General features: G+C 37.3%; 1 protein-coding gene across 6 annotated transcripts in view; it reads right to left on the bottom strand.

Annotated features, from left to right (window-relative positions):
- Positions 1-17,889, bottom strand: part of GRID2 (glutamate ionotropic receptor delta type subunit 2) — a 727,507-nt gene that overhangs the window by 215,741 nt on the left and 493,877 nt on the right. For all 6 annotated transcript variants that reach the window (XR_008449796.1, XR_008449797.1, XR_008449799.1 and 3 more), the window contains exons 7-8: positions 12,911-13,072; positions 3,183-3,302 (exon numbers count right to left, since the gene is read on the bottom strand). Coding sequence is in view for 1 of the 6 variants with exons in the window: in XM_009562749.2 (XP_009561044.1) it covers positions 3,183-3,302; positions 12,911-13,072 (282 nt within the window). In the remaining 5 variants the exon portion in view is untranslated. The remainder of the gene's footprint in view (positions 1-3,182; positions 3,303-12,910; positions 13,073-17,889) is intronic.

The raw sequence follows: 17,889 nt of genomic DNA, 5'->3' as shown, positions 1-17,889 counted from the left end.
GCAGCGATCTGACTGTATGACTCTAATTATTCAACTCTCGCAACACATATAGCCTAAGGTGATGGACAACATTTACAGATGTAAGAGTATCAAATTTGTATTTCAAGCAAATCCCACTCCTGAATTTGCTACCTTGTCACTAGAGGAAGGGCCCAAGCACAATGAACTCCCACGTAAATGCTCCAGCTGCTTTCCAGGCATGACAGTAGCTCATGGAAGCTGAAGGAGAGGACTTGCAGACAGTTTCTGCTAGATACATGGCTTAATTTGGCCAATAAAACCCAACATAAACATGAATTCTTGGTGTTTCCTGAACTGTTTGCTTTTTTTTGAGTACTAGGAATATTAACCTGTGAATATAAATGAACTTTTCAAATGCGACCAAATTACACTGGAACCCAAACAGCACTGACTTCAAGCAGAATTTGGGCTCTTGAGAAATTCAAGTGTGTTTTAGAATTTTTCCTCCTATAATTAAAGTCAATTGATTGTTCCTCAAGGGAAAAAGAAAATGATTCTTTACATACTTGACTTAGTGAGACATTCTGGTCCTCATGACTCCAGTAGGCCTTTTGTCATGATTTCACCCTTCATTATCTCCTATAAAAGTACTTGGAAATACGTTAATTAGGGAAGATGGATTTTCTTTAGAAATTTCAGTAATTCTGCTAGATGCAGCTGCTTCCACTAGAGTTGAGAAATAAAAATGGTTAGGTAGTTTGGTAGCTGGACCACTAAATACATGAAAATCTGAAGTGCACTTTAATTAGTGTAGCTAACGAAAATGTATCTGACTCCTGCAATTACTGTGATTTGCTTCCAACACTAGTGGCTCATACACTGTAAAGTAAAACCTAATCAAAGACAAAATACATGAAAGTTTGCCAAAAGAGTAAAACCCACACAATACATTTTCCCCTAAAAACCTGTCTTTATCTCTCATGTCAGTGTTCTAGGACCCCCAATTTCTTTTTTTTTAACATTGTGACACTGATTATAAATACTGTATTTATTTCAAATCCTGTTATGATTCAGATTAGTGTAAAAAAACATACAATAATTAGAATTATTTTGATTTTTTTTTTGAAAGACACTTCCAAGACCAGTTATCAAATTCTCACAATATATACAGATTTCTTTCTAAAGAAAGTTTCTTTCTCTACAGCAGGACTCCTTTTAAAGCTTTCTCTGGATCACTGAATGCTGTTTAGAAAAAGAAATGGAACAAATGAAACCTAGTCTGCTCTGCACATCTTATTCATTTCAACCAGCTGCAGAACACCACAAAACTCTGAGGACAGACATTTATAGTGCAACTTTCAACAGTAAAATTTTCTTAGAATCCCTGTACTTAACTTTGCCAAACAAAAAATTACAAACTTCCAGTATATTACTTGTTAATTTTGCTTTTCTCCTGAACAGGGTCTTGTGACACTGAGTTTCATGCTCTAATTATAAGCTGTGCAAAACATCATTCCCTTTGACCAACTTAAAATCTGCTTCCTTTCAAAGACATTGAATGTCTCTTTGTCCTTGAACTGTGTTAAAGAGTAAACAAGGAAGGTTAAAAAAGCCTGTTTGTACTATCTCATTGTTTTGTGCAACTTATGGGTGCTCATGGTCATTAATCTATTCTTCAAAAGTAAACTGTACCATAGTTTAAATTTGTACTATAAATCTAGAACGTACTATTGGAAAAGAATTAGAAGGGCTAGGAAATCTTAATTAAATTAAATTAAATCTTAATTAAATTAAATTAAATTAAGAAATACAGATTTGTCTTAGGATGGACTAGCTAGTCGCTCTAAATAATAAAAAGCTCCTCAATGCATAGCATGGAAAATAAAGCAAGTCAAAATATGCTGAAACAGACTGAATTTACAGGTGAGGAAATAAGAATTCATCCAATATTATGGTCATCTACATGCTTTGTGAAGCACACCTACAAATATCAACAAGATCCAGTTCTGTTCAGTTTCCAAAGCATCTTCTCTGCTTAAGATGACACAACTACAGGCATGTGTGTACATAAAGGTATTGACAACAGATGCAACAGCAGAAATAGAGTAATAATTCCAATGAAGAGCAGAGAAGAAATTTCAAAAGTTTAGAGACACTTTTAACTTCTTATTTCTCTCTCCCTTCTTTCAGAGCACTCATCTGTTACTGCAGAAGGCATGCAGACAAATTATATACTTCATCAAATAGGGATGCTGACACATGGAAACAGTCTACATATATTAAAATAACTTTGTCACTTGATTTCAGACAATCTCTTCAGGCTCCTCACATATAAAAAACCAGCATGATTTGTTCCACTAAATAGAAATCTTGATATATTTCAGAGGGTCTGTCTTTGAAGGAGGGCTGCTCCTGGAAAAGACTATTGGTCTTCGTTTTTCTTAAGAAGTACCATATAATCTTTTGCTAATTTTGCCATCCTAGACAGACAGTGATCCAAAGTTAAGAATATGCATTGCAAATAGAGACCTGCTTCCACCATTCCTTACAGAGGACTTAAATTTACTTTTACAGACTAGCAAAACTGAAACACCAAGTAATTTTCTGGAGACACATGAGATTTCCTCAAACAGTCTAAGTTCAAGCATTTGACTGTGTCTGGCAGTTGAATACACAACTTTACACTTATTCTGTAAATCTCAGCTTCTAATAAAGTATTGTGTACTTATTTAATGAAGACAAAAGTGTACAGAATTTTTTTCTATGCTACAACAGATTTCATCTTTCTTAATCTATTTTTAATAGATTTAAATTTTAATCATCTAATGGTTGCAGCATCTCACTTTGACCATAAATACCAAGTAACAATTGAAGTGCCCTAAACATAATTCACTGTAAAATTTGGTATTATGGAAATGAATTGAAAGGGTTACAGAACAAAAGCTATCAATGGTTATTTTGGACAGTCAACCAACAACTTACCACATTCTGTATTACAAACACCACCTTGATCAACACAACCTGCTGCAAGGTCTCTTTGCACTAATAAAATAGATGAGTATCCAGAAGTTCAAGACTTTCCTTCCATTTCTTATTCCTCTTAACAATACACAACAACACATTATCTGCCATTGAACACTTTTCTGTTAACATGGAACACAAGAAAGCTTTCAAAATAATTAGTAAAAAACAGTCTCTTGTTTGCATATATGTAGCCTTACCTTGCGGATGCCTCTACCAAGATCTTCTCCGTAATTTGTCCCCAAAATTTCAAAATGCACATTGGGATTCCCACCATTTTCTGCAAATTCCAGTTCTCCAGTTAAGCCATTTACTCCACCCTGATGGAAAAAACAGAAAACAGAGTGAAAACTCCGAAGTAGACAATTATAATAACTTTTTATTTCTCCAAGGGTTTTGTGCACTAAGTGTGCAGAATACATACAGAACTACCAGAACTAGGAGAGTTATCCATTCCCCTAAAAATTCTGAAGCCTAAACTGTTCCTTCATCATTTCAGCTCTTCACAGAAAAATGGAACTCATCAATGTTAAGCAGTTGCAATACAAGCAACTTACAAGTCTTACTCTTAGCGTATTTGCACTCCAATTTTTGTTCTTTGACCCATCAGCATACAGAGATAGACAATCTAGCCCCATTTAAACAAAACCAAACCAAACAAAAATAATGTTTTGTGACTAACTTTAGTGGAAGCAAAACTAAAGAAAAACATGTAAAAGAAATGGCACAAAAATTAGGTTTGTTTGTTGATTTTTGCTCTCCCTCCCCCAAACGTTTCTCACTCGAAAGAGATTTCCACATAAGATCAGGTTGAGTTTGGGATATAGTTAGGTTTTTTTGAGGCCGACATAAGCGATCTGCACAAATGAAAAGGGGCTTCTCAAGATGAATACAGCGATTTTTTTGTCTTCCTCCACAGCTTCTCTACTACTAAGAATGCATGAGATGAGCTATAATGCAGCATATTTTTCAAGCTTGTTTTTACTTTTTTACATTTTTGTCAGAAGGGGTTATAATACTAAAGATGAAACAGTGACTATTTACTATAAAGAATCAGAGTTGAAAGGTGAAACATGCTACAGCAATACTCAAAATATATTCTAGGGTTAATTCATCATAACACACACTTCATCTTTGTACAAGAACTGTAAAATCAAGAGAGCCATGTAAAATGAATACACTGAAAATCTTTAGCCTTAAAAAAGCTCAGTTTTTAGATTCAGGGAAACTGAGATATTTAACTCACTCCTTAAAAAAACTTGAACAACATTTTAAATACGTGCAAGAAATAAAATCTGCCTCTGGTATAAAGCCATATGAAACGCATAGGTTTTCTTCAAAACAGAAGGCAACAGTCCTGCAGTTGTGATTGCTCTTTCAGTTAAGAGCTTCACTATTTAAACTGAAAGAAATGGAAAATAAATTCTTGCAATATGAACTACCAAGAAACGCACATGAGCCTTGCTGAATGATAATTTTAGAAGTTTTTTTCTCACATCTTCAGTTTAAAGAAAAATCAGGAAACAGTACAAAATTTGCATCTCCATTGTGTACTATAGTAGAAACCAACAAAATATTGTCTTCTTTTCATAAAACATTAATACGATTATAATAAATATAAGGAAGTTGATCATTGTGGTAACACCTTTAAAACTTGCTAGCGACTACTACAGGCTAGTATTGTCAGGGAACAATACATAAACATTAAGAGCCATTTTCAGTTAAAAATAAGAGAATACTTTGTGTGTATATATATTTAAACACCTTTCAACTTTTCTATAATACATTTTTTAAGAGAATAAAAACTAAAAAAAAAGGGAGGCGGGGATTGTGTGGGAAATAACATCCTGATTAAGGGTACATCTGTAGAGTCTTTTGCAGGTGATTTTGTCCTCGGTGACAGCCAGTCAGGCAATTTTGATGCATGTCACTATGGTTAGCATGACACTGAGGGTATTTATTAGCTTGAGCACAATCCTGTAATAATCACACCATTATGGTTCTTAGATTGGGGTTAGCACACCTCTGGCTGGTTCAGAGTAAAGACAGAGTGAGCTTGTGTTTACTTGCAAAAATTTTTTAATGTATCCTTAGGTAAATAACTGAGTTTCCCAAATATAAACTTTTTCCGCTAACTGAGATTCATCTACAACCTACTTATGTACCAGAAGTAAAAACCTGTTCTACATACCTTTTTTTCTTATACAGCCTCACCTGGCTTTTTGATTAATTAAGGCAGAATTCCATGGTATGTGTGATGCAGAAATGCCTGCAAAGCAGCACAGATATGTAAGGCTTGGGGTTCCCACCTTACCCCTGAAAGCCTGCATCTGGCTGGCTTGCCCTCCCTGACAGCCTACACTTGTTCCTAGCCCTGCACAACTCCAAGCCCTTATCATATATTGCTTTTATTACATTATACCTCATATTTCCTATATTACCTCCTAACACATTTTCCCTCACAGTGGGGGAACTAAACCTGTGGATCTGAGGTAGGTGAAGTATGAAAATTAATTAAACTGTTATAGACCACCTGAGCTGCACCATGATTTCAAGTGAGACAAACAAGGTCTAGAAAAAGGAAGGGAATGCTCTGGAACAAAATGATAAAAGAAAAGAAATATTCAGCAACAACACAAAATAAATCTGTTAACACAGATGCTTTGTACAGCAGAAAGTGTTTTTTCTTTTTCTTATTTTGTGACAAAGTAGTTTTAAACTTGGAACATTCAATAGAGAAAATTAAAGTGTCTACTTTCCAGAGCACTCCCAGTAGTTTATGGGACATTTAGATAGAATCACATCTAAAATATAAATGATTTCTTGAGAATTGAGACAGCAATTTAAAATTTTAGTTAACTTTGTTTGTAATTACTTTTGTCCTTATTTGAGTAAATATGATTAAAAAAAATCTTTTGAAGATGTATTTTACCTCAGTAACACCTGAAGTAAGGAAATCCAGTTTTTAAGAAAACATAGGATTCCTTGAAAATACATGGTCCCTAAGATACAGTACATGTTAACAGACTTACCCACTGTATTTTGGAATTCGACCTCAATCCAAAACCATTGTGTAAGTTTATTTACCTTGATTTTTAAATGGCTGCAACTGGGGCAAGATACAAACTGTAAATCTGGTAGCTATTTTTATTTGTCTGAAATCCAGTGGTAACCATAACAACAATTTTTCTCATTCATCTATTTTGGCAATTTTGTCATGCTTTGAAAATTTCTCATGTAAGAGTGTCTTTGATAAGCACTTTCTTTCTTATACAATGTACATCTGCAAACAGTGCAAAAAGAGCTCAGATTGGATAGGAATACTCGTGTCTTGGAAAGGGCAGAGGTAGAAGGCAGAACAGTGAAGAACTGCCCGTATAATACCAACAACAATACTAAATCTGATAGGAAACTTCCTGGAGATCCAATACCTCCTCCCTACCTAGAACCTACCTTGCTGGACCTGCAGCCCAGACTGTCATTGCTCTTTACTAGTTCTCATTGTCCCACACAGTCTTTATACAAGCCTTACATGAGACTGGTTTATTGCTTAGGGCTGATGGAGTGGGACAGCGTATTGCCTAGGAAGAGTTTCAGGACACTGCTCCAATTTTTCTGCATAGCCTTTCACAGCGTGGAACCTTTTGAAACACTTGATTTATGCTGATGCATAGTGGAAGGAAATCACAGAGGAAATGGCCATCTGTATGAGGGCTACTGATCTAGTAACATCCTGATGAGATTTTTCCAGGTTATTTTAGTGCTAATTATGATAATAGGTAAGAGTCAAAGGAATTTTTCATTCCATCTAACTTACAGAAACAACGCATTTGGGGAAAAACGAAGACAAACTTATTATCAACTCTCTCAAATTCCTCCAAGGTTAAGCTGCAACCATGCGATTTCCTGACACATTTAAAACTGAAGAGTGAAATAACAGTTGTTAGAACAAAAATGTTTTACTTAAGTTTCTGATCACTGTTCTGGGCTTTGCAGAGCTGTTATATAGCTTGGCAATATAGTTAAAGCCTACTTGAGACCCGTCTAGACTGGCAAGATAAACTACAGTTTATATATGCTTAGGCACTGCTATACTAAAAGCCCCTGAAGAAAGCACTATTTACCTCGCAGTCAGGACCTCACTTGGGAATGTCAGCTTGCCAATCATCAGTTATAAAATACTGTACTTGTTTTCACAGTTCCTGTTCAGCTTCCTCCTTTTTTTTCCAAATATGGTTATATTCAGAGACTAGTTGTTTAGCAATTAAGGCAAAAACCTGTGGTTACAGGCAGGAATTTAAACCCACCTGTGGTTACAGGCAGAAAAAGATGCTATAAGCATTAAATATGAGTTTCATATTTTATATTTAAAAAAAAAAGATATCAAAACCATTGTTGAGTTTTCAACTCAAGACACCATTTTTAGCTTCTCAGAAAGAGAATCTATACTACTTGAAAAACAATTTAGCATCTTTTTCACATGTCACCACTGAACATTATTGACATTTCTGAGACCAGAACTAGCTGACAATTCCTTCTATGATTCATGAAACAGCGCTAGGTACAGCTCATTTTCCAGAATGGAATAGGCTTTATGTTGCCTCTAGCACTAAAAATTTGCTGTTTGTCAGTGAGCTAAACAAATGTGACTGGGAAGAAATCATGTAAACATGAGAGAAGATATATGCAGTAACTTGATGCCATTTTTCTGAGTTGATTCTCCATGCAATCCTACTTACATTTATTCTCAGGCTATTCAGGACAATTAATTTTTCCAACAGTAGAATTATTTTCTAGTAAGACTTATTTTTCTCCTTCTGAAATAGCTTTACTGAGAAATAAGCAACTAAGCACGTATTCGAGGATAGTTCCTATTACAGGAGCGAATTTAGAACTAATTGCTAGAGCTGGCCAAATTCATTAGGATTGTATTTCCTGATGAATTTAACTATGTATTCAGTTCCAGAATGGGTAGAAACAGAAATCAAATTTTAATAATTTAAATGGCTTTTTCAGGCTTTTCCAATCAACTGAATTCACACAGAAAAAAACCCAGCTTTTGGATTTGTTTGTAGAAACAGCTATACAGGAATCAAATGTCTAACAGCAAAAAGTAACAAATGACAACAGGGAATGATTCAGACAGCTATTATGCCATTTCAAGAAATGTTTGAAAGTAATTCCCCCTCATTCCCTACTCATTCCTATTAGCTCATTAATCTTGCAGAAATTAGTTTATTTACTGCCAAAGTCCTCCTATTTTTAACAAGTTCTGCTGCAGGTAGAACACCATCATCCCTTTCTCTTACCTTTTTCAGTGCATAGTTTTATAGAGATTTCCCATCTCTTTCCTTATTTCCCCTTAAGAAATCAAACACAGATTCCCTCTGCAGCTAAGACACTGCTAGATATTCCTGTTCCTGGGTCTCTGATTCTGCAAGATAGATTTTTCTCTAAAAAAGCTTCCTCTAGAACTATTTTTTCTGCTTTTTTAGCTGCAAGAGCCAAGTTACGCGTGGAAGTAGCTGGCAACATCACCACCGCTTTGCTGCTGCCAGGAGAACAGTTACTTCAGTTAATAGTCCTTTTCTAAGGCAGGAAAGTTGGAAATAGGACTCTCTTCCTTAACTCCTTCCCCATCCCATACTTGGCTACAATTAGACACCTACTGAAACAACATTGAGGCGAGAAACAATCTAGGAGAAGACAGGATTTTATGGAGGCAGAGTTAAAGTTGTGCAGAAGATCCAAGTTCTTTTTCAAACAGCATTTAAGAAATCTCAGAATGTATTTTCACCCTGAACTACAATAATACCTTCCTATGATATTCCATTCCATGCTACATCTTTGAAACGGTGGTGACTACAAAAGGAAAATGCAGAACTTCTTATTCAGAAACTATTTAACTACCATATGGTAACTTTCTCCTGTTTTCTTTCAGAATTAAGGAAAATTAGTATGCTTTTGAAAAAACAATTTTTTATTTCAGTTGTTTTTAGAGGATGTCCCAAGATGACAGGAGAGCAAAGGTGCTTAAATTAAAAAAACAAGATGGGAGATAGGAGCATTCTCAATAAGACAGATGAAGTGTTTTGTTTTTTTTAATTTCTCCTTTTATTACTTTTAAATTTTTTTGTTTTTCTGGTACCTCGTCAGGCATTCAAAAGTACATAGCTGTCACCCTTCTACATAAGTGTTTTCATGAAACAAAATGTAAAGTAGACCACAAAACTAAAGCAGAATTCCCCTTTCTTGTGCTATTCCAGCTCTTAGATGCAAGCTTTAGCTTTCCTCTATCTAGAGACTGAAATGTCACAGACATACACAAAGAGGAAATTTCTGTATTTCATTTTGGATTAAATTTTCACTTTCAACTTTAGAATGTTACTTCTAGAAATTCACCTCTATCAGTAAAACACAGTATACGGAGTACTTGGATTGCTCAATTTACACCAATAAAAGGGCTTCTTATCAAAGCCATCTAATTAAAATAGCAGAGAAACCCAAAAGCAACAGGACACAAGCCTGTTGAGCTGCACATGTAGGGGATTTCACAGATTTACAGAATCATTAGGTTGGAAAAGACCTTTGAGATCATCAACTCCAACCATACCTGTCCACTACTAAATCATATCCGTAAGCACTTCAGCTACCTGCCTTTTATACACCTCCAGGGATGGTGACTCAACCACCACCCTGGGCAGCCTGTTCCACTGCCTGATAATCCTTTCTGTGAAGAAATTTTTCCTAATGTCCAATCTAAACTTCCCCTGACACAGCTTGATGCCGTTCCCTCTTTCCCTATCAACTATTACTTGGGAGAAAAGACCAGCACCCATCTCTTTGTAACCTTCTTTTAGGCCAATAAGGTCTCCCTACAGTCTCCTCCTCTCCAGGCAAAACAATCCCAGTTCCCCCAGTTACTCCTTGTAAGACTTGTTCTCCAGCCCGTTCAACAGTTTTGTCACTCTCCTTGGGACACGCACCAGGACTTCAACGTCTTCCTTATAGTGAGGGCCCCAAAACTGAACATGGTATTTGAAGTGTCACCTCACCAGTGTCAAGTACAGGGGCAGAATCATTTCCCTACTCCTGCTGGCGATGCCGGTTTTGATACAAGGATGCTGTTGGCCTTCTTGGCCACCCGAGCACACCGTTGACTCATACTCAGCCACCCGTCAGCCAGCACGCCCAGGCCCTTTTCCACCAGACAGCTCTCCACTCACTTTTCCCCAAGGCTGTAGCACCGCACAGGATTGTTGTGACCAAAGTGTAGGACCCAGAGCTTGGCCTTTATAAAACTCATACAATTTACCTCGGCCCATCGATCCAGCCTGTCCAGGGCCCTTTGCAGAGCCTTCCTACTCTAAAGCACATCAACACTTCTGCCCCACTTTCTGTCATCTCAAACTTACTGAAGAAACACTCAATCCCCTTATCCAGATCATTGACAAAGATATTAAACAAGACTGGCTCCAACACTGAGACCTGGGGAACGCTGCTCGTGACTGGCCACCAACCAGACTTAGCTCTGTTCATCACGCTCAGTGGCCTCGGCCATCCAGCCAGTTTTTTACCCAGCAAGGAGTACAGCTGTCTAAGCCATGAGCTGCCACCTTCTCTAGGGAAACAGTTTCTGCTGTGGGAAACGGTGTCAAAGGCTTTACTGATGTTCAAGTAGACAACATCCACCATCCACAGCGTTTCCATCCTCCACCAGACAGGTCACGTAGTCATAGAAGGTGATCAAATTGGTCAGTAGGACCTGCCTTTGATGAACCTACGGTGGCTGGGCCTGACTGGCTGGTTGTCCTGCACTTTCTGGTGAGCACACTCAAGATGAACCACTCCATAATCTTCCCTTGCTTGTACTGAGGTCAGGCTGATAAGGCCTCTAGTTCCCCAATTCCTCCTTCCACGCCCTTCTTCTAGATGGGCATCACATTGGCAAGCCACCATCATCTGGGACCTCCCCCATTAACCAAGACTGCTGATAAATGATGCAGAGTGGCTTGGCAAGCTCTTCTGCCAGCTGCCCTCAGGACTCCACTGGTCATTAACTACTTCTTCCTGAATTTTGTGGGGTTTCTTCTTCTCTCCCTCCCTGTCTTCCAGCTCAAGGGGCTGAATATCCTGGGAATAGCTGGTCTGACTATTAAAGACTAAGGTGAAGGTGGCATTAAGCACTGCACCCTTTCTGTCATCCTTGGTGTCAATGCCCACTGCTCTCCCCCGCTTCCAATAAAGGATGCAGATTCTCCTTGGGTCTCTTTTGTTGTTAATGTATTTGTAAAAACATTTTTTTTTAATCTTTTACAGGATACTGTGTGTAGGAGAACAGGCTCAGTCTCACATCCACAAACAACACATGCAACCAACAATCTTAATACAAAATAGTCAGCTACCCTTTCCATGCTGGAGTACCTCTACATTTAGAAGGTGCTAGTTGGGCTGTCAGACTTTGCCTAAAACTCCAGCTCAGACAGTAAATTCTAAAGCGCAAGTGGGTATTTTGACTTTTCTGGCTGAGGCATCCTATTCGGATTTGAGCAACAATAAAGAGCTATCAGTTTTTTAAAGAACTAGTGCGCAACAGTATTTACAAAATGCAGGTTGAGAAGAAAAGTTCCAGAACCAGCCTTGCCTGAACATAGCTTAAAATACATGAGACTACCAAATGTGAATTTGAAATTGTTCTGATACATTAAGAGCAATACAGTTTAGAGTCCTTTAAAGACATATCCTGCCCCTGAAATAAGAAATGCATCCTGGATTGCCCTTGCAGTCCCATGACTTCACATTATTCAAATGGAAAGTGTAGACAGTCACCAAAGAAAGCCTTGAAATGTTATTTTGGAGCTAATGCAAATTGATCTGTGACTAGGGAAAAAATAAGCAGTGTTCAAAAGAGCCTTGCATTTTGCTTGCGTGATCATACTTTCTGGTGTAGTTGAAGACCTAATGCAGGATGGGTACCCTCTTGAAAAAGTGTTATATTTTACATTATTTTTATGTCCTCTTAGTGAAAGCACAAACAAAGCACCATTTTCAATTTAATTTTTTGCACTGTCCTGGGTAGGCACTGCACATTGAAGATAAGTATACATTACCAAGAAGTACATGCTGACGAACGAGAAGGCCTGTTTTATGAAAGGCATCAATTACATAGGGAAACTGAATTGAGAAAAGTCACAGGGAAAGGTAAACTACCAACCTATGCATATTTTGACTAAACACTGACCCAGAAGGCTGTGATAACTATCTCTAAGTATGTGAACGCTGTAAGCATCACAAAGAAAGGGATTAGATAAGGGAAAATGATATCTTTAAAGGCTGAAGAACAGGAAAGGCATCTTGAGCATGAGCATGATTAAGATATGAAATAATAATCACAGGGAAGCAGTGAGAGGTTAACATTGCATAAAGCACTGTATAGACTGTTCCCTGTAACAGTTCTGCAATGGCAGCATATTGTCTAGATTACTTAGGGTTTTCCGCCCTCTCATTTCTATTATTTCACTATGCTAATGTCAATAGCAGTGTAACAGCAAATTCCATGGAACATTACCCAAGTGCAATTCTGCAGCCTTTTTTTTTAACAAATAAAATAGTAAACCTATCTGCTTTATATCCCCATCTGTGACACTTTTTCAATAGGATATTGTTTGTACTTCAAAATTCTACTAGTTTTGTAGTTTTGGTAAACAATCTCATTAGTTTCATTTCAAATATGCTCATTATGACATGGAAAAAAAAACCCAAAAACCAATAAAAGACTATTTTAATTCAGAAACTGTAAATATATTAAAACTATTGCTTTGAAAGCACACTGCTGGTAATAGCAAGAATATTACAAACCTCAGAAGGAAATACTGCTTAATGCAAGTATTTTAGAAAACAAAGATTAGGAAATACAGTGAAAAGGTACCTTCTTGATGGTTTCCAACATGGATCGTCCTCCTTGCCAGGGTTTAGAGTTCTTCCTGATGCAGGTGAGGCTGGCCATGCTGTGCCATTTACGGTCCTCCAGCTTCTTATGAAAAGCATTCGCCAACAGGAGGACAGTGTCATATATATACAGGTTTGAAATCTGCAAAGACATTAAAAAGGGAGTATCAGCATTATTATTTGTGGTCTCTCTCAGCAGCCAGAATTTATCATTTGTTTTGCCTCATCCATAATCCTGTGGTAATTAAATGACTTATTTGGTATTAAGAGGAAACTGTAAGAGCCAAAAAGTCATATGTTTGGCTCTGGTGAAAACTGCAGCCAGGGTATGTCAAGCTACAAGTGATTTGCAGGAACAAACTACACACATGTGAAGTACAGGCAGCCCAATCACTGACTCCACTTGCAAGCTCCACTTGCAGGATTTAGAGACCCACTCATGAATATATAAAGATTTGCTTTTATTTTTAATCAGTTTCCTGAAGCTTTCAATTTTTCATTTGCCAGATATTTGGACACCACCAAATTCTCTTCAAGATTGTTTACTTCTTTTGAAAAACAGAAACTGAAAATTTAAAATAAATAATTTCATCATGGTTTTTGTTCCTTTTTTTTTTTTTTTTTTTTTTTTTGTCAGTTCTGACTGTGGCAATTTCTGGAATGAAATACCACCCAATGAAATCTCTCTCAGTGTGCAGATTACACAATGTATAGTGTTTCCTGTGAAAGTATTTGACAATAGCTGTTAATTCCTTGCAGGTCAAAACTATTATAAATACGTATGTATTTCACTGTGAGCATAGTTCCACACATTCAGTGTAGAGGAAGTTCCAGTTAAGCATCAAAGAGAGAACAGCCGAACTCAAGAAAAGAAATAACTTGTGTGCCAGTTCCACTTACCCCTCTACTATTTCTATACATGTACTTTTAAATGCATATAGTACAAAGTGAGGTGTGAAAGATACAATTCAATAGAAAAGAACAGAAGCTCAGAATCCACCAACACTTCTGAAACAAGTAATTTACAATGTAGCTTTATTTCACTCATATCTGTCCCCAAATGGCAGTAATATTTTAGTTACTGAGAGCATCATAAAGAGAAACCTCAGCTCTCCTGAAGAGAGGTACTCAGGAAAAGAAATTATGTTCAGAAATGAGAAGGACTTTTGGGAATATTATTTTTAGATAACCTATTGGTCATTTGAAGCAAGGGGCCTGAAGTGATTGAGGGAAACTGTTTCCTCAGCTGCACTATGGAGGGGGCAGTACAGCATTCCCAGTCCCTGAAGACAAATTAGGCAGCAGCAATTTGCTAACTGAGGCAAGGTTGCTGCGTTATTTTTTGTCTCCATCAGTCATCAGAGGCAAGCCAAAAGACATTTCTAGATTTGAGGAATATGCTGACTGCTCTGTGCAAGGGTTTCTCCATACAGATGGTCTGCTTAAAACCTTAAAAGAAGAAAGCTTACAGCAAGAAACTATGCCAACTTTGTAGAGAATGACCCCTATTCTGCCTCTTAAAAATATCCAAAGACTGTGAAAGTCCTGCAGGTAATGATCGTGAAGGCATGTATGTCAAGGAAGCACAGTAATGCTTAAGTTCTGAGACATTGGTTGGCAAATCCACACATCACCTTAAGAAAAAAATAATAGTCACTCTTCCTGCCTAATACTCCTTTCAACATAACCTATTTTTTATGGTTTTGTTTTCCTAGGTAAATTCCATCTTTACACTGTCTGTCCCTGTGTCATCCGCAATCCTCTCTGCACCATTCTCACAAGAAGGTTTTGTGACAGACTTCTTCCCTGCCTAGCATTCAGGAAAGACGTCTTTCTTCTTACTTTGCCAGAATTTCCTGAGGCATTTTGCCTTCCACATTTTACTGCAGGAGATCTAATGGCCTGCTGCTTTGGATATTGCCTTTACAACTTTACACTCTTAGTACCACAAAGGTACAGAATTTCCTTATTTCCCTTTTTCTTTAAATGACAATGGTCCTCCACTCCCTCTTTCTGGAAGATGCTTCCTTATTCTTACTCAATCTTCTCCCGTGCCTACAGTGGCTGTGAATATTTCCATTTCACCCAGGAACTAATGTTCACCTAGGAACTAATCTGGGTTAAGATTAATCAAGCATTTTCCAAATAACTTGGATGATTTGTCTGTGTATTGTAAACTTACAAAGAATTCAAAGTGTTTCAGCTAAAACTACATTTCCCCAAGGAAGTCAGTACTACAGGGACATTTGCTCGAGAGGGAAAGAAGGAATTACTACTATGCTGTGAGGCAAGTTTATTTTACACAAGCCTTTACCAAAGGAGGAAAAAAAACCCTCTAGAGATCAGGCACAATACGATCACTAATGAGACTAAATTGGAACATGAAGGGCTACAGATGCCAAGTCATCATTTCCCAACAAAATGACACTGCTTTCAAGGTAGCTTCCATAACCTAATATTGTGGGAATAGAATACTGTTGTGAGGAAGGATGCACTCACTAATCTAAGAGTAATATAGCTGGCCTTCATCAAGTATTAACAGGGCTCAGGAGTACAGAGTTCAGCAATTATTAAGCTTTGTTATTCCTTCACTAATAGCTCGACATTTACAGCAATCAATCACTGATAATGCAATGATAAAGACACTACAATTAATTCCTGCTTTTCAGAATCACCCTTCCCTGTCACTACCAGAAGTACGCTTCATCAGTAACTGTCCTGATGCACAGAGTAGGGCTGTAATTTAAAGTCACTTTACACTTTTGTTAATTTCCCATGTAAATTTACTGGGACATTTAATGCATTGCCTGGCATCCATTACTGATCTTTTATTTATTCTAGTCTTTTAGACTAATGGCTGGACACTTGCATTACCAAACAGCACCAACCTCTGCTGATGCAATTCAAAAGTCAGAAAAATAAAAAAAAAAAAAAGAAAGATATTTTAGCAATCAGCTTAAGTGTGACTGATTAATCTGGATTAACACATAGTTTTTAAACAAGAGGGTTACGGTACTAAATATTTCTGTGAATCCAGTTTTTAACTCCCTGCCTTCAAAACTATATAAATTTATAGATGATGTTGTTTTGACTAGGACAATCCCAGAGACACAATGAGAGATCTTCAACAAAATATGTTTCAGTGTTTTAATAAAGATGCTGAAAAAAATATTTAATTATTCACACAGACTTCAGGCAGGACTAATTCAGAAATAAAAATAAATCAAGAAATCCACCCTTATAATTTCCAGAGAATATTTCTGATTAGTCACACTTCAATGGCATAAAAAAAAGGCATTAGAAATTTCAATTTATAAACTGTTTCAACTCCCCACTGGAATAGAAGTTAATTTATAATATCATTGGGGAGAACAAAGAAACAGTGAACAAACCCCACAGCTACCAAAAGGTCTGTGCATCGTGTGAAGACACAGGGGAAACTGTATCAGAGTTTATCTTCCTTTCATTTTTTAGCGTTGTCTCATTCAGCTGTTAATGAAGCACAGCCATCTCAGGGAAAGGATGAAAAATGCAAGTCAACTGTGCAGAACAGCTAAACCATTCAAGCGTCTGTCATTCCTTTGAACCAAAATGTTATGAAAGCTTTCAATAGAAGCATTACAGCTCTCCAAGCTATAGGTTGATCAAGAAGCATAGGTTAAGGTATAAGGTCTGACTGAACACAGTAAATGGAATTTTTAGAGCTTTACTTTCCTAGTGTCAGTTCACTGTTGAAGTGAAAATGAAATCAAAGTAAAGTTGAAGAGAAAAATAAATCAAGACATGAAGCCTCCCATGGATATAAGATTCTTGTTTTCCTCCTTGCTGTAGTTAGTGACTTTGTTCATGAAAATTGCTCTTTGTGGTCTCTGGTGGCTGCAAGTATTCACACCATGAGTTTTTACGCATTATCCACAGACTACCAAAGTTCGCCCTAAGACAATGCTGCCATAACAGAACAGCACAACCTAAAGAATTTTCACAGTTCCTAAGTGGCCTCTAGAGATATCCTATGTATCTACTGACCTTACACAGTCCTGCTTATTTTAAGAACTCTAATAGGAGCACCATGCAGTGTGCTACAGCCAAAGTTTTTCATGTCATCAGTAGTTGCTTACTGGCTGCTTTGTGAACAATCAGGGAGGCTTACAGCTAACCTGAAACAAGGCAAGACCACCCACCCTTCTCCTCTTTTTCCCTTTACACATTATTATTTTAAGCAAGGACACTCTTCAACACCTCCCTGTTTCTTTCACTCCTTTTTTTTGGCATTACAGGATGACTGCTATTTGCTGCTAAGTCATATATCTCCTCCTGCACCACTGTCAACGCAGTCATCTTTCTGGAACTTCATAAATGATCACACAAAAATATCCAAAAGTAAAATTGAGATCTTAAGTCAATTTCACATCTGTGATTTGCCATAGCTTTGTCATGATGAAGCCTAACCAGATATATGACAGTGAGAGAGGATTTGCTATGTGAAGTCATGAGACAGTGACTATGATCTGGTTGCTAATTTCACATGGTAGTAAGGCTCTTAAAGTTTAATTTTGATTTGTAATTAACAATTCTGAGAATGAGGCTTCTTTGTAACATAGACATAGATTTAAGTGCATACACCAAGACAGATGACATGGGTGCTCCCCAGGAAGGCTTTTCTCTCAACAACATATTTGAGGCTTTGAGAAGCACAGCAAGTCAGGATACATTGGGTATGGAAACAAATTTCCAGTGAGATGAAAAAAAAAATTAGCAGGGAAAAAAACCAAGTACCCCAATGACTGGAGATCAGGTGGGTTTTTTTGGACCTCTTTCTCAATTGCTGTGGAACAAGCAAGTTGTTCTTGTCCACTCACCCCCTGCTCTAGTATTTTCTTGTCACGCCAATAGCCATTGAACTACATGTAAAATAGGACATGAAAAATAAATGTTAAATTACACTAAGACCCTGGAGAA

The sequence above is a fragment of the Cuculus canorus genome, chromosome 4 (assembly GCF_017976375.1).
Source record: "Cuculus canorus isolate bCucCan1 chromosome 4, bCucCan1.pri, whole genome shotgun sequence".
NCBI classification, from domain to species: domain Eukaryota; kingdom Metazoa; phylum Chordata; class Aves; order Cuculiformes; family Cuculidae; genus Cuculus; species Cuculus canorus.
The sequence above is the reverse complement of the archived record's forward strand: the minus strand, read 5'-3'. Positions and strand labels throughout refer to the sequence as shown.